Below are 18,032 nucleotides of genomic sequence, written 5' to 3'. Positions count from 1 at the left end.
CACTTCTGCCTGGGTCACTTTATACCAGGACTTCCACTTCTGCCTGGGTCACTTTATACCAGGACATCCACTTCCACTTCCGCCTGGGTCACTTTATACCAGGGTCTCCACTTCCTCTTCTGCCTGGGTCACTTTATACCAGCACTTCCACTTCCTCTTCTGCCTGGGTCACCTTATACCAGGATTTCCACTTCCACTTCCGCCTGGGTCACTTTATACCAGGACTTCCACTTCCGCCTGGGTCACTTTATACCAGGATTTCCAGTTCCACTTCTGCCTGGGTCACTTTATACCAGGACTTCCACTTCCACTTCCGCCTGGGTCACATTATAACAAGACTTCCACTTCTGCCTGGGTCACGTTATACCAGGGCCTCCACTTCCTCTTCTGCCTGGGTCACTTTATACCAGGACTTCCACTTCCACTTCTGCCTGGGTCACGTTATACCAGGGCCTCCACTTCCTCTCCTGCCTGGGTCACTTTATACCAGGACTTCCACTTCCTCTTCTGCCTGGGTCCCTTTATACCAGGACTTCCACTTCCACCTCTGTCTGGGTCACTGTATATCAGGACTCCCACTTCTGCCTGGGTCACTTTATACCAGGACTTCCACATCCACTTCTGCCTGGGTCACTTTATACCAGGACTTCACTTTCACTTCTGCCTGGGTCACTTTATACCAGGACTTCCACTTCCACTTCTGCCTGGGTCACTTTATACCAGGGCCTCCACTTCCACATCTGTCTGGGTCACTTTATACCAGGACTCACACTTCCACATCTGTCTGGGTCACTTTATACCAGGACTTACACTTCCTCTTCTGTCTGGGTCACGTTATACCAGGACCTCCACTTCCACGTCTATCTGGGTCACTTTATACCAGGAATTCCACTTGCTCTTCTGCCTGGGTCACTTTATACCAGGACTTCACTTTCACTTCTGCCTGGGTCACTTTATACCAGGATTTACACTTCCTCTTCTGTCTGGGTCACTTTATACCAGGACCTCCACTTCCACGTCTGTCTGGGTCACTTTATACCAGGAATTCCACTTGCTCTTCTGCCTGGGTCACTTTATACCAACACTTCCACTTCCACTTCCACTTCTGCCTGGGTCACTTTATACCAGGACTTCCACTTCTGCCTGGGTCCCTTTATACCAGGACTTCCATTTCCACTTCTGCCTGGGTCACTTTATACCAGGACTTCTACTTCCTCTTCTGCCTGGGTCACTTTATACCAGGACTTCCACTTCCTCTTCTGCCTGGGTCACTTTATACCAGGACTTCCACTTCCACTTCTGTCTGGGTCACTTTATACCAGGACTTCTTCTTCTGCCTGGTTCACTTTATACCAGGACTTCCACTTCCACTTCTGCCTGGGTCACTTTATACCAGGACTTCCATTTCCTCTTCTGCCTGGGTCACTTTATACCAGGACTTCCACTTCCTCTTCTGCCTGGGTGACTTTATACCAGGACTTCCACTTCTGCCTGGGTCACTTTATACCAGGACTTCCACTTCCTCTTCTGCGTGGCTCACTTTATACCAGGACTTCCACTTCCACTTCTGCCTGGGTCACTTTATACCAGCACTTCCACTTCCGCCTGGGTCACTTTATACCAGGACTTCCACTTCCGCCTGGGTCACTTTATACCATGACTTCCATTTCCACTTCTGCCTGTGTCACGTTATACCAGGACTTCCAATTCCACTTCCGCCTGGGTCACTTTATACCAGGACTTCCACTTCCACTTCTGCCTGGGTCACGTTATACCAGGACTTCCACTTCCACTTCTGCCTGGGTCACTTTATACCAGCAGTTCCACTTCCGCCTGGGTCACTTTATAACAGGACTTCCACTTCCACCTGGGTCACTTTATACCAGGACTTCCACTTCCACTTCTGCCTGGGTCACTTTATACCAGGGCCTCCACTTCCACTTCTGCCTGGGTCACTTTATACCAGGACTTCTACTTCCAACCCATCCTATGTTTTAGGATGCTCTGAGGTCCCAACCCGCCTTCCCCCTTTTTACAAAAACACTGTGCTGAGGGTGGCTGACAGTAACAACATCCACTTACACACACTGGACATGTCCCGCTAATAGGGTCAGGCAAAGTCAGGTACTCAATGCTAAATGCATACACCTGATACCGATTAGCTCTCCTCATACAAATAAAAGGCAGCACCCAGAGACACACTCTGAGCAAGGCGGAACACGAGTACGAGCAGGACTTCTGGGAAGAAGGTAAGCCTACTGGAGCAGAACGACGGACCGAGGGACGGAAGCAGCGAATGGAAACCCCAAGAGTTCCTTACCAGAGGTCGTTGCCTCCAACAGGCCGCGGATGACACGTGGAGAAGGCCAGATTCCACAATGAAGATTGCATTGTGTTCCGAGGCCACCAGAGACCATCCTGGGTGAACGGACGAGTTGGGGAGGCGAGGTCAAGCCTGTAGTACCAACCTGGACTCATGAACTGAAAATTGTAAAAATCCAGAACAGAAACACACAGCCGGTGTGTTAGGAAAGCGATCTGAAAGACTGGTGTGTGTTAAGAGGTTTTTGAAGTAGCAACATTTATCGCAAGTGGAGGCTGCATGCGTGTGAATGAAACGCGAGGAAAGGCAGACCTCTGAATGAACTTTAAAGTGAACAAGTAGCTGCGAAGACAACGATACTAAGAAACGTAGTAGTCCGGTGAAAGGAAATAGCCCACTCAAAAGTCTCTGTTACAAGTGAACTGTTTGAAACATAAGCGTATGATCAGCAAAAGTGAAATAAAGAAGAGAACTCCCAGAGAAAGGGGGGAAGTGAAAGTTGAACGGTGAACATTTAGTCAAAGTGTTCCTGCGAAGGTCACAGTTAAATCCATCGCACAATCGAAAGTTTTCGAATTGCTTGAACTGAAGAGACATTCTGGAAAGGGGTCTGAGCCCAACAGAGGGAGACCCCAAGTGAGACAAGCTTGCGGAAGGGAGCCTCCTTGCTTGCTTGTGTTGAATTACATATGTTGAGGGCTCCGAGCCCATTGGAGGGAGACCCAAAGTGAGACAAGCTTGGGGAAAGGAGCCCCTTACTTCTTTGCATTGAACTTTATTTTTTGAGAGGTCTGAGCCTGGCAGAGGGGGACCTTTGTGAACTGTCTTTGATGAAACTATGTTTTGAAGCCAAAGAAAAGAGACTTAAACGTGGAAGGCCAGGCAGGCCTTGATCCACGTGGTGAACTGTTTATTGTGATAGAAGCTGAGCCAGAGTGTGTCATACTGCCTACAGGGACAGCCTTACTCCATGAGGTTTAACATGGGAGGAGAGCTCGTTCAACCACACTTACTTATGTTAACATTGATTTTCCTTTCGCATACATTTCTCCTTTTTACACTTTTGTACAAAGAATAGGGAAGGCATTAGGTCTTGTTAACATGGGCCATTTTGATTTGACAGACTCCACTAGGACTCTGTTATTTATTATTTGATGGTCGAGACTACGCCCATCTTTGTTATAGGGCAGACTAGGACTTTCTCCAACCCCAACCATTTCAATAAAGATTTTACAAATTGTACGCATTGTGTCATCGTCATACTTGTGATACCATGCCTCCCCTACAGCAAGCAATGTCTCTTTATCTCCCGAACATCAACTTTCTTATAGGGCCACTTTTCAACCACTCTTGTCTTTTGGTTAAGCCACAAACCAAGTACTTTCAATGCAACCTCTATTGGCTTTGACAATGTAAGTTCATGACTAGTTGCTGTTCCTTTCACACCATAGTCATTAATTTACAAGCTCCTCCTTTAAAGATGTTATATTAGCCTCTTTTCCTCTTCTAGCAACAGTTATTCTCAAAGAAACCTTTACTTTAGCTTATTTTGGCTGAGGGCAATATGCGTGTCCAACTCGTGGCTTAATGTAATGCTTGTTTGTTTTCTTTGGGTCACACAGATACAATGTTATTGTGGCTTTACTCAGGCTTGGTCTTCGTGTTAAAATCACTTTTAGGCACACGCAACCATCATTAACTTTGTGAAAGCTGTTTTTTATAATGTAATGTTCAAAACCTCCTTCCACAGCGTATTCGTCTATACACGAGTGCTACAATTGTTGCACTCCATTGTCTGACACACTCTGGTCAGCTTCAGTCAATTTCACTCCCTCGCGAGTGAAAGCAACTGGTTACAGTTGCCTGCCTGACAATGCCTGAAGGCTTGAGAATGCGCAGAAACACTCACAGGCTTCTCGGGATCCTGACACAGGCTGCTGGACTCCTACTACAGTGGTTTTCCCGACCGGGCATACTTCCCTCAGCAAGCTGCCTTCGGTCCCACCCCAGAGGCATGGAGTTCAGCTCACCATGACCCCCTGGAGCATGCCAGCCTCCAGGCATGGTGTGCTGGATGCTTCTTGCTGTGAAATCTCTAAAATAAGGTTCACATGGGGTAAAGCTTTCAAATCTTAAGCTTCCCGCTGCGCAACCTCTGCAATCCAGGTTTTGGGGGAAAAGGACCAACTCACGACTAGTAACTGGAATAATCCTTGTGTCCTTTCTTTCCTCCCACCTCTGTGGATTCTGCCAGCAACGTGCTTTCCTCTGCCACTTTCTCCTGCCCCAGCTGCTTCTGCTGCTGCTACAACTGCTACTGCCCCTCCAGCCACAACCACAACTAATGGCCTACACAAGAAGAAGCTTTTTAAGCCTCTCAGCCTCCCTCGGGTATGCTGTTAAGCCTAATTGCCTGACCTTCAGGTCTGCATTGCTCTTCCGCCATCTTCTTCATCCCAGTACTCTTGGGATTATGGGACTTGGAGTCCCAAACAGCAAAGTTAGTTCTAAATGGTAATTTACTATTTTTGACTTTAGAACTATTTTGCTTATACATTTTTACAAATGCTTCATCCTGTTTGTGAGAAACCGGAAGGTGTCTCACCTGCTGGTCCCCAGAGCTCTGTCATCCAGGTGGCCAGGACACTGCCACTGCTATTGGACCCAGTTGCTGGGGGTGGACCAGCAGGGGGAGGATCACCTGAATGAGGGTGTTCGGAGAGTGGAAGTGGGACACCGACGGTTGAGACATGGTACCCCCTTCCTTGTAACACCTTTGCCACATCCTACCCTGCAGAATACTTAGCTCTACATCCCTTTCTTCGACACAAACATTTTCTTACACCGTAATAGACAACGGACTAACACCAGAGCTGTTTACCTGACATGTCCCAACACACGAGTCAGGCAATTGACAATAATCACGCACACCTGACGGCCGGTTTATAGTGAAAGGGTTGAATACATTGTTTCGAAATGCAATAGTTTAGAAACAAAAGGACCAAAAAAAAATTCAAATGCACGTTTTTTTTGTTGTTTTTTTTGAAGGGTTCCCCCCCTAACCCCTGTTTTTTGGGGAAAAAACAGTATTTTTTCCTATATGAAAGCCAAAAATAAAATACATTTAAAAAAAGGCATTCAAATTTATTTTTTTTTCGATCCTTTTGTTTCAAAACTATTGCATTTCGAAACAATGTATTCAAAACTTTGACTGGACACCCTGACGGCCCTTTACCTTCCCCACAGGGATAAAAGGCGGAGCACGAGAGCGCACGACGAGCAAAGCCAACTGCACGAGGAAGCAGCTAATCCAAGACGTCAGTTGAAACAGAAAATAAAGGCAGACAGACCTGAAAGGACAAGGAGGGAGATGCCCTTGCTCGTTTCAACCCAGATCCGAGAAGCCTCTGCAAGAGAAAACCTAAGACGGGGACACCTAGCTGACGTGTGGAACAGCAGATGTCGGCGGTGCACGGGGGCCTCCCACATTGATGGCCCAGGCATGGAGGCATGCTGGCTACCGTGACACTAACCTTGACTCCAGAGGCGAGACCGGCCAACGGGTTCCGTACAGCCGGTGAGTCCCGAATAGTTGATGGCGAAACAAACGGTATTAAGCCCAAGGTTGCAAGTGGCAACATATGTGAATGCAAGGAACAAAGGACTTGTGTGTATATTAACCTTAAGGAAAGCCCAGTGAAGGTCCAGGTGCAGAGGGATAAGCTAAGAAGAGTGAATCCTGCATTGTGTTAAAACTAAAGTGAACTGTGAAATTGTCAATTGTTAACCCGGCGGAGGGATGCCGGAGGGATGCCTGTGAGTTGGGGTGAAAACGAATACACTGTGAACATTGTGTCGACAAGAGTTAACCTGTCCGAGGGCTGTCCACAGTAGGAAGGTGTTTAGTAAGACATCTGACTAGTGCAAGGTGCACTCGAAAGGCCATAGTGAACCCGAAGGAGAGAGGCCCAAAGCAAGAAGGATCTGAACCTGGCCGAGGGAAATCCAAGGGGCGAAGACCAGTCACACGAGGTGCAAGATCACCAAAGGAACTCTTTGTTTGTTTGTTGTTTTGGCGCAGCAGGCCTTTTAAGGCAAGAGACTTTGTAGGAAAGAGACTTGCCCCCAGAAGGTCCTGATATTGCTGAATGGAACTGTTACCTCGTGCTAGCGAGGCCCAGGAGTGTGCTGTGCTCAGAAGTCCTGCCTTGTCCCAGCCATACCATCCTGACTTATCATTTTGTGAATACTTCTTTCTTTTCTGCTGAACAATATCCCACACTCAGTGGATTGCTGCTCCTGCAGGTCCATAGATCCCTGATCCCGTCTCACCCGCTGTAGCTCCCTGTCCTGCTGCTGATACCTCTGTTCTATCTCTGGGATCAGGCCCCTGTGGGTGGACTGCTGCTCTAGTTCAATAAGTTTCTGATCCCCTCTCACCTTCAGTAGCTCCTGTCCTGCTGCTGATCCCTCTGTTCTATCTCTGGGATCAGGCCCCTGTGGGTGGATTGCTGCTCTAGATCTATAGGTTTCTAATCCTGTCTCACCTTCAGTAGCTCCCTGTCCTGCTGCTGGCACCTCTGTTCTATCTCTGGGATCAGGCCCCTGTGGGTGGATTGCTGCTCTAGTTTTATAGGTTTCTGATCCCCCCTCACCTTCAGTAGATCCACGTCCTGCTACTGGCACTTCCTCTCCAGCTCTGTGATCAGGTCCCTGTGGGTGGATTGCTGCTCTAGTTCTATGGGTTTCTGATCACCTCTCACCTTCAGTAGATCCACGCCCTGTTGCTGGCACTTCCTCTCCAGCTCTGTGATCAGGCCCCTGTGGGTGGATTGCTGCTCTAGATCTATAGGTTTCTGATCCTGTCTCACCTTCAGTAGCTCCCTGTCCTGCTGCTGGCACCTCTGTTCTATCTCTGGGATCATGCCCCTGTGGGTGGATTGCTGCTCTAGTTCTATAGGTTTCTGATCCCTTCTCACCTTCAGTAGATCCATATCCTGTTGCTGGCACTTCCTCTCTAGCTCTGTGATCAGGTCCCTGGCAGTGGATTGATGCTCTAGTTCTATAGATTTCTGATCCCCTCTCACCTTCAGTAGATCCACGTCCTGCTGCTGGCACTTGCTCTCCAGCTCTGTGATCAGGTCCCTGTGGGTGCTTTGCTGCTCCTCCAGTCGGGTCAGTTTCTCCTGAATCTTCTTCATCTTCTCCTCTTGCTCCTTCTCCAGTCTGCTGAGCAGCTGCTGTTTCTCCTTCTCCAGAAACTGCTTCAGATGCTCAAATGTACTAAGGATGTTCTCTCTCTGCTTCATAATGTTTCCCTTAAAAATAGATTTGAACAAACAATAGACACATTATATTTCTGATTATTATATTAACTATCATACAATATCTTACATATAACACCTGTAGTGGTTCCCTCTCAATAACTCTTAAAATCATAAACCCAACACACGTGAATTACCGATTGGCAATTTGTGGGATGTTTTTACCCATGCATCCAAGTCCTACCATAAAACTGTGCGTTACTGGCATTGAAAATATCATGATGGACAGAACTCCCCAGAGAGTGCACAGGGAAAACATGAAGAATAGGCTGCCACCCATTTTTGCCTATGTTGTGAGCACTGGAGGGCACTGCCTAAAACCACCATTGGGCCACACACGCAGTAGCCTGAAACCATTGGGAATGGCAATGCTGACTGCCAAAAGCAACCCAGAACTGTGGGGAATTCATTTTCTTAATGTCAAAAATGGATGCAATACCGGTGCTCACCACTATCAGAAAGCCAGCGTTTTAAAACCACCAGACTTTGGTGTAAAACTGAACAAATGAACCCAAACCAGGCCAAGGAAAGACTTGCTAAGAGGTGGATACAATGTAAAACTATATTCTGAAATGACTTGAAGGAAATAATTATTTAATGTATATATAAAACATACCTGCATGCAAGTTGGATTTGAATGTAGAAAAATGGGAACTAAAGTGACATTTGGCTGAATTCTGCCTGACAACTACCCCCAACAGGAGTTGAACTGGCTTAACAACTCTTCCCAGGCCTGGCTGCATCCTGCTGCCCCTGTCAAAAGGAGATGACACCTCTCTGATTGAATTAGGGGAGTAGCACCTGGGGACTGCAGGAAGCTGAACAAAGCTCTGTCCTGGAATCAGGTAAATGTTATATTGGTGGGGTCGTAAAATGGCTTCCTCTTGGGAGAAACTGGGAGGGGCAGTGCCTGTGAGGGCAAGCTGAGCTTGGGGGAAGTAGAAAAACCAGAAACTCCACCATGTGCTTGGGGGAAACCACACCCCTTTGGGCCAGAGCATAATTAAAAAAAAAGATGGATAATTCCTAGTACGGACTTGTCAGAATTATATAAGTAATATCAGTATTCTTGTGATTTTTTGTGCACGTTTTAAGAGGTGTTAGGACCCTGTGGTGTATTCTGGGGGGTTGCTAGCGGAAAATAGGGTCTTACTCCAAACGTCTGCATGCTAAAAATCTGACACTTCATCAATTAATGTCCATACTCCTTGCGCACATTTGTGTAATTTTTGGTAAATGTCTGATATTAGTAAACCGACCAAAAAGCACAAAATGTTGTCATTTCTGAATCCCAGCTCGCAGGAACATGGGGCTTGAACAGAGACCTGTCTTAATTCATCTGTAATACGTACATGTAATGTCAACCACTTGTGTATCTGGGAAATATTTATTTGAATCAAATATAGATTTGTGGGCAAATTGACCAGGGGAGGATCCTCTGACCCATAAACAGGCCTCATCATGATGAGTAGAGAGGGGCAGGCTCAGTTATACCACACACACACCCACTTTCTAAACACATAAAAGCAGACAGTGCAGGACAGGTGGAAACATTCACTTTCCACTTTCTTGCGGGACGCTTTGCCGGGAGACTTCAGACTTCACATCCAGAGATCCAGACTTCAAATCCATCAATCTCCAGAACCTGTAGCAGAAATTAACTCCAGAATTTGTAGCAGAGTGGCCTGAATCCACAAGCTGAATCCTCTTCAGCAGGCCTCAAAACCAACCAAACTATTCAACAGCCGGGCGAGCTGTTTGAATTTTTTGCCAAGAACTTTTGCAAGAACCTGTAGCAGTATCCAGAAATGTTACGAAGTTCGTTGGTCGTGTAGAGTACGAACAACCCCTCTGTCCCCAAGAAACACCCTGACAACACCAGAAATACTGTCAGCGTGATTATTAAGGCCACAGGTGGAAGTCCCCAAGCCAGGACGCGGGACAGCCGGAAGAACCCCTTGAGCGCTGTAAGGCAAGGTACAATGGTTATGAAAGAAGGAAAGCAGGACATAATCTTCCCAAATGCAAATACCAAAACAATGGAATACCTGTGAGGACTTGTGTCTTTCCCAAGGCTGAAAGAGGCGTGAACCTCCAGACTGTGGCTGGACAAGGCTGTAATGTAGAGCAGGTAACCACCTATTGTAGGACCGAGGTCCTAATGAAACACGTGATCCGTAGAGAACTCCAGGCAGTCCGAGGTCAGAAAACAGATGATTCAATGTTCCAGAGCCAATGAAGGGTTAAGCAAGGACAATCCGTGTAACAAGCGTAAGTCGGCAATAGGCAATCCAAGTTCCAGAGTCAGTGAAGGGTTAAGCAAAAACGATCTGTGGAGCAAGCGTAAGTCGGAAATAGGCAATCCAAAGTTCCAGAGTCAGTGAAGGGTTAAGCAAAGACGATCCGTGGAGCAAGCGTAGGTCAGAATAGAACAGGTCCTTGAACGAAGAGAGAGCGTCACGTGATCCTAGTTGAAACAGCTGTGAAGCAACGCCTTCGGTTTTCGAACTCCTTTTATCCCTGGAAGGGACGCACGTGACAGTATCACGTGAGAAGTGAACCAAAAGCGTTGTAGCGTTGCTAGGCAACTAAGAGTCACGTGATCCGTGACGCGCCGGGCAGCGCCGGTCTCCGCGAAGGATGTGAGTTCCTGGAGTGTAGGAGTCTCCACTTGGTTTGCCACAGCCGTGAAGGGCGATAAACGCCAGCTCCGCCAAACATGCCATGCCGTGCCCTGTTGTGTGAACCGTGAGTGGGAAACGAAGTACATGAATCTGAGCGTGTGTGCCGGGGAGCGCGGATAGAGGTAGACGCGGAGGGGCGTGTCCTTGACTTAGTAGGAAGCGGTGTGACAGAATCCCCCCTCAAAGGCCCATGACCACGTGGGCTAGCAGGGTTGTCCCTATGAAACTGCGACACCAGAAGTGGAGCCCGGACATCCCGGGAGGGAACCCAGGAACGATCCTCGGGACCATAGCCCAGCCAGTCCACCAGATATTGAAGGCGACCCCGATGGTAACGGGAACCAAGGATAGCGCTAACCTCAAAAACATCCTGGGAAGACAAAGAGACAGGGGCAGGGGCAGGCGGGACAAGGACACGAGTGGGAGCAAGGTACGGTTTGAGGAGAGAGGTATGGAACACCGGGTGGATCCGCCAGGAAAGGGGAACAGAGAGTTTGAGAGCCACGGGATTCAAGACCTTGGTAATCCGGTAAGGGCCCACAAAACAGGGCAACAGTTTGCGACAACCAGGGATCCGCAAATGTCTGGTCGACAGCCACACCCGGTCGCCCAGCTGATACTCCGGAGCCTTCGCCCGCTTGCGGTCAGCCTTAGTCTTCATCACCGCTTGGGCTTCACGGAGATGGACCAGTGTCTGGGTATGCACACCGGCCAGATCGCGCGCACACAGGCATTAGCAGCAGGAGTGGCAGAGGGGAAATCAGGGAGCGGCAGGGTGCACGGATGTTGTCCATACAGAGCATAAAAGGGGGAGAAACCAGTGGTCGAATGACGGGTTTTGTTATACGCAAATTCAGCGAGGTATAACAGTTTGGACCAGGAGTCTTGGTACTGAAAGGACAGGCACCTCAAGTACTGCTCTAGAGCCTGATTCACCCTCTCGGTCTGCCCGTCGCTTTCAGGGTGATAAGCCGAAGAGAAGCGAGCATCTATACCCAGGAGTTTGGTGAGAGCGCGCCAGAAACAGGACGTGAACTGCGATCCACGGTCTGAGATGATGACCTGTGGTAAACCAAAGAGACAGACGATAGTTCTAAAGAACAAGCGAGCCAGGGTTGGGGCAGACGGTATGCCTGTGCAGGGGATAAAGCGGGCCATTTTGGTGTAAGAATCGACGATAACCCATATGGTATCGTAGCCTTGTCTACGGGGCAGGTCGGTGATGAGATCCATAGAGATGGTGTGCCAAGGCCTGGGAGGTACCGGTAACGGTAAGAGTAGCCCTAAAGGCCGTCCCCTGCGTGGTTTACATTGAGCACATATGGAGCACGTGTTAACATAATGTTCAATGTCTTTCCTCATGGAGGGCCACCAGCACCAACGTTGTAACAAGTCTAAAGTGCGTTGCTGCCCTGGATGGCCGTTTATAGCAGCATCATGTGACCAGGCTAGTGCCTGGTTGCGTACATCGCATGTAGGGAGGAACAATTTGCCTTGGATGAATGGTAACCCCTCGTGAAGGGCAACGTCCCATTCGGTGAGTGCATGAGGATTTTGGGAAACCCATTGTCTAATGTCGGTAAGCATGGTGGGAGATGGCGTACACATACCGATAATATGGCCTTTTCCTAGTAGTGTGTCGGGGAACAGAGACAATGACTCCCCGCCAGGAGAACGGGATAAAGCATCAGCCTTGCCATGGATGCGACCTGGTCTGTGTTTGACTACAAAATCAAAGGCGGCAAAGAACAAATGCCAACGCACCTGCCTGCTGTTTGCACATTTCAGGGAGGCCAGGTCTTGTAAGTTTTTGTGGTCTGTATATACCACCGTCTGATACTTTGCCCCCAGGAGATGATGTTGCCACGCTTGTAGAGCGTCCTTGATGGCCAATAACTCTTTCTCGGTTACAGTATAGTGTGATTCGGCTGCCGAGAATTTTCGTGAGTGATAGGCTACCGGATGCAAACAACCCGTGGCTGGGCAAGGCTGAGACAGTACCGCACCTAGAGCAAACGAGGAGGCATCTGCCTCCAGAATGTAGGGGAGGTCGGGATCGGGGTGTTGCAAAACAGGGGCAGAAACGAACCTGGCCTTGAGTGCCTCGAAAGCCTTCTGATGTGTAGGGGTCCAATAGAACGGGACAAGAGGGCTGGTCAAAGCGGTCAGAGGAGAAACGATAGAAGAGAAGCCGACGATGAATCGCCGGTAAAAATTAGCGAAGCCGAGAAAGGACTGGAGTTGTTTGATGTTAACGGGAGTTGGCCATTCAGTGACAGCACGAACCTTAGACAGGTTCATGGACAAGCCCCCAGGGGAGATGTGAAAACCCAGGAACTCCACTTCCTTTGAATGGAATAAACATTTTTCAGGTTTGGCGAACAAGGCGTTTGCCTTGAGGCGAGAGAGTACCTCTCTAACATGACCAACGTGTTCCTCCAGGGAGGATGAGTAGATCAAAATATCATCCAGATATACCACCACGAACGTATCCAGGATGTCCGAGAATACGTCGTTGATGAATCGTTGGAACATTGCGGGAGCATTACAAAGCCCAAAGGGCATTACCGTATATTCGAATAAACCCTGTCGGGAGCAGAACGCCGTCTTCCACTCATCCCCAAGCCGCATACGAATCAGGTTGTACGCTCCTCTTAGGTCCAGCTTGGTGAAGACAGAAGCCTTAGTCAACCTGTCCAGCAGCGTGGATATGAGCAGAAGCGGGTACCTGTTTTTTACGGTGATGGAATTTAACCGTCTGTAGTCCACACATGGACGAAGATCGCCCTCCTTCTTTGGTACAAAGAAGATCGGACTGGCAGCTGGAGAACAAGAAGGCCGTATGTGACCCATCTTCAAAGCCCGATGTATGTATTCCTTAAGGGCTTGCTCCTCTGACTGTGACAACGAATAGACCCTACCCCTGGGAATGGGAGCCTCCGGAACCAGGTCGATCGGACAATTGTATGGTCTATGTGGGGGTAGACCCTCAGCAGTGGCTTTATCAAAAACCATATGGAAATCGTGGTAGGCAACGAGTATGTTAGCTGTAACGGCCCCCACGGCGTGCGAAAGAACTGGGTCTGGAACAATGTCATCGATATGGGTGGCAGCCATGGCACCAAGGATCGTGGCAGGAGTGGACAGCGGGTCTGCTTCGATGAGACAAAACTGTTGACACACCTCGAATTCAAACGTGACTTGTCCGTTTCCCCAATTGATCAACGGGTTATGTTGCCGTAACCAGGGTATTCCCAATATGATGCCGAACTGTGGTGTATTGATAAGATCAAACGACATGGTTTCCCTATGGATGTTTTGTATCACCAGTTCCATCGGAGCAGTCTGGAACCTGATTGGGCCGGAAGACAGGGAAGTGCCGTCCACGGCGTGTACAGGTTCCGGGTGTTCTTTCCTGACCAGGGGCAGATTGAGACGATGGGCCAAGGGAATATCGATGAAACAACCAGTGGCCCCAGAATCAACTACAATATGAACTATGTGTGCGATCTCCCTAGTGGGCTTCAGTAGGGCATGAACTACCACTGGTCTGACAGGCCCGAAGGTGGGTTCAGAGGGGGTCATAGACAGGCTCGCCGGTGCCCCCTGTATCATGGGCGAGCCTTCTGAAAACCCGAGGTTTTGTTCTTGGGGCGTCGGGGGCATTCCCTTACAAAGTGTCCGTTTAACCCGCAATAAAAACAGGCATTATCGTTTCTCCGACGTTCTCGTTCAGATGGTGTTATCGGACTAAGGATACCGCCTACTTGCATGGGTTCAGCAGGGGTGGTAGAAACGGAATGTCCAGATTGACTGGATCTCCTTGCGTCAACTTGTAAAGCAAGATCCACCAGATCCGAAAATACCGAGGGAAGGGCAGGAACCACTGAGAGTGCATCCTTCATGGCGTTGCATAGGCCACGATAGAATACGATTGCCTTTTTCTCCTCTGGCCAGGATGTTTCAGCAGCGAGTTGGTTATACCTAGTAATGTATTCTATCAATGATTGTTTACCTTGTGTTAAATCCAGGAGTTCGAGATCCCTTGATTGGGCCTTATAGCGTGTATCGAAGACTTTGGCCATCTCTGATACAAGAAGATCAAAATCATATAGAGCGGGATGATCGTTCTCCAGCATTGGGTTCGTCCAGGTGGCCGCCACCCCAGACAAATGGGACAGAAGAAATGCGGCCTTTGTAACAGAATCGGGAAACGCTAAGGGCCTGCACAAGAAATGTAATTTGCATTGATTAACGAAAGTACGATACTTCCGAGGGTCCCCCTGGTAGCGTTCTGGCGCAGCAAGAGGGACAGGTGTAGGAAGCAATACAGGAGTGGGTGCAGGGGCCGTGAAAGGTGCTGGTTGGGCTGGGGGAACTGTGTCCCCGAAATTGGCATCCGTGGGTAATGGGAAACGTGTGCTTTGTAGGGCGTCCAGACAGTGATGTATGGCTGTTGTGGCGGTAGCCATGTCGGTCCTGAGGGCCGCCACTGCCTGCAACAAAGCGGTCACTGGATCCCCGGCGGAGGGATTCATACTCTGGACGACCAAAAAGGCTTCACAGTCTGTTACGAAGTTTGTTGATCGTGTAGAGTACGAACAACCCCTCTGTCCCCAAGAAACACCCTGACAACACCAGAAATACTGTCAGCGTGATTATTAAGGCCACAGGTGGAAGTCCCCAAGCCAGGACGCGGGACAGCCGGAAGAACCCCTTGAGCGCTGTAAGGCAAGGTACAATGGTTATGTAAGTAGGAAAGCAGGACACAATCTTCCCAAATGCAAATACCAAAACAATGGAATACCTGTGAGGACTTGTGTCTTTCCCAAGGCTGAAAGAGGCGTGAACCTCCAGACTGTGGCTGGACAAGGCTGTAAAGTAGAGCAGGTAACCACCTATTGTAGGACCGAGGTCCTAATGAAACACGTGATCCGTAGAGAACTCCAGGCAGTCCGAGGTCAGAAAACAGATGATTCAATGTTCCAGAGCCAATGAAGGGTTAAGCAAGGACAATCCGTGTAACAAGCGTAAGTCGGCAATAGGCAATCCAAGTTCCAGAGTCAGTGAAGGGTTAAGCAAAAACGATCCGTGGAGCAAGCGTAAGTCGGCAATAGGCAATCCTAAGTTCCAGAGTCAGTGAAGGGTTAAGCAAAGACGATCCGTGGAGCAAGCGTAGGTCAGAATAGAACAGGTCCTTGAACGAAGAGAGAGCGTCACGTGATCCTAGTTGAAACAGCTGTGAAACAACGCCTTCGGTTTTCGAACTCCTTTTATCCCTGGAAGGGACGCACGTGACAGTATCACGTGAGAAGTGAACCGAAAGCGTTGTAGCGTTGCTAGGTAACTAAGAGTCACGTGATCCGTGACGCTGCGGGCAGCGCCGGTCTCCGCGAAGGATGCGAGTTCCTGGAGTGAAGGAGTCTCCACTTGGTTTGCCACAGCCGTGAAGGGCGATAAACGCCAGCTCCGCCAAACATGCCATGCCGTGCCCTGTTGTGTGAAACGTGAGTGGGAAACGAAGTACATGAATCTGAGCGTGTGTGCCGGGGAGCGCGGATAGAGGTAGACGCGGAGGGGCGTGTCCTTGACTTAGTAGGAAGCGGTGTGACAAGAAAGCAGTGCTGTATCCGGAACCAGAGAGAACCACAAACCAGACCGTTGTGAGCAGAACCGGTGCTTGACAGACCCAGAGAGCAGAGCTGACCCAGATAGCCGGGACTTCAGAACCACCCGCCGGAAGTCCCGTCCAACCTGACCAGACCTTGACGGCTTATTTCAAAAATATAGTGTGAGTACTCACTGTGCCAAAACCAATTTCTTAGTTTAAAATAATCTAATCCAAACTATTTTAGCCTATTAGAACTGCCTCCTAGAATCGTGTCATTCTGTCATCTTTAAAACTGAAAAATGTCATCTGCCATTCTGAGCTTTAAAATTTAAAATCCGAAAAACTATCTTGACTAAATCGGCCATATCTCCGGAACTGTTTGTGCTAGGAGCGAGTTTTAATTGCCATCTTAAAGCTAAGATCCTAGGCTTTCCATCGAACCTAGAACCGACTTGCTACTCCTTATAGGGCCTCTGTAAGTATGCTCGACGCATGCAATTAAATTTGCAGCGATTTGACATTTTGCACAATTTCAGCCACATGTAAAAATCAGCAGCTCCTTGCTTTCCTTTGCTAAAATTCGTTTTAACCTGCTAGTTACTCATAGAGCATTGCTAAAGTGAGCCTTAGCTAATATAAACTAGATATCACCCACCCTGAACCCCCTATAGGGAATTAAAAGCCTTTTTAGCATATTTTTCCACTTAATTGCAACCACATCAAAGTATCTTGCCTGTGTTTCAAACTTCTACCTGTTTTCCTCTAAGCTTGCTGGGGGGGAACTGAATTTCGTATTGTATTTGATTGCATTCCTGAGAACTGTGTGCTCTTCTTTCCATCTCCTTATATTGCATAAAGGGGGGGGGAGTGAATTGTCAAGGAAAAGTGCATTGTCTTTTTTTGAAGCCATATCAAGTTATTTTCTGTACTGCATTTCATTCATCATTGCGTTTCCTTGAACCATATAAAGCATTCTTTCCCACCTTATTCTTCTGTTCCTATTCATAAGTAACCAAGAACTGTGCTACTGTAGGATTACATCTTGCTGATTACTGCTCAGATTCACAAGTGTACTATCCATTATCAATTTATTTATAGAAGTGTGATATATATATATTGTTTAATTTTTCAAATAAACCTTTTAAATTTGCAAAACAAGCCTACTTCTTGGCTCAGTGGGGTCAAGGGGGATTCTAAGAGAGGGGTGTTATACAAGGGTTCATCATCCAGATTATAACTTGCCATAACAATACATAAATAAGGGCTTCCCTTGGGCATCCCAGACAAGGCACTGACTTAGTGGGATTGCTTGATTGGAGTCACTTACAGAGTGGGGGCTCGTCCGGGATATTCTGGGTTAGATTTACCACTTGTGCAGCTTAATACAGTGTGCCAACTGACCAGATACACATATCCGGTTAGATCACCACGCTGTGTTACACTGTGAAAGCACCCCTCAAAGGAACGCTCTAAGGAAACGGTCTGTTTTGCAAAATAAAATACAAACTTCTGTAAGTCAGGAAGGAACTCAAATTCCAGAATGACGACACTGGTAGACATCAAAATAGCCAGAGAGCACTTCTTACATAAGCTATTTGTGAGAGGTGAATGGATTGAGCAGGGCCAGGATGCGTGGTTGCAGGCAATCACGCAACAGGTCACTGCAACTGGGTTAGATATCTGAAGAGATCAGGGTCCCTTACATGTGGCCCTGAGTGAACTATACATGGCTCCTAAAGCTAAAAATGAGCACGACAAGATGGTTAGGATAGCGGCATATTTGTATCTATATATGGGAGCCATGCAGGACAAATGTGCTGAAGGCCAAGATCTGGAAAATAGGCAACAGATCGCGTTAGAGAAGGCCCAATCTGACCGGGTCTCTTCTGAGCAGAGGATGCACAGAAGCCAGGAGTCAGAAAATGAGAGCAGACAGTATCTCATTAAAATCAAAGAGGACATGTGTATCTTGCAACAGGAAAAGTCTGACCAGGATACCAGATTTCTGGTCTTGCAAAAGGAGTACCAAGAAGGTTTGGACTCCCTACTGCAGAGCCAGAAAAAGCTGGAGCAACAATTAGATTTCAATA

At 48.2% G+C, this 18,032-nt stretch overlaps 1 protein-coding gene across 1 annotated transcript in view; it reads right to left on the bottom strand.

Annotated features, from left to right (window-relative positions):
- LOC138520541 (E3 ubiquitin-protein ligase TRIM39-like) overlaps positions 1 to 18,032 on the bottom strand; it is a 258,308-nt gene that overhangs the window by 182,831 nt on the left and 57,445 nt on the right. Inside the window, exon 4 of the mRNA XM_069632885.1 lies at positions 7,087 to 7,641. Within this exon, the coding sequence (XP_069488986.1) occupies positions 7,087 to 7,641 (555 nt within the window). The remainder of the gene's footprint in view (positions 1 to 7,086; positions 7,642 to 18,032) is intronic.

Source organism: Ambystoma mexicanum, chromosome 13, assembly GCF_040938575.1.
Source record: "Ambystoma mexicanum isolate Mex_15411 chromosome 13, UKY_AmexF1_1, whole genome shotgun sequence".
NCBI lineage: Eukaryota > Metazoa > Chordata > Amphibia > Caudata > Ambystomatidae > Ambystoma > Ambystoma mexicanum.
The sequence above is the reverse complement of the archived record's forward strand: the minus strand, read 5'-3'. Positions and strand labels throughout refer to the sequence as shown.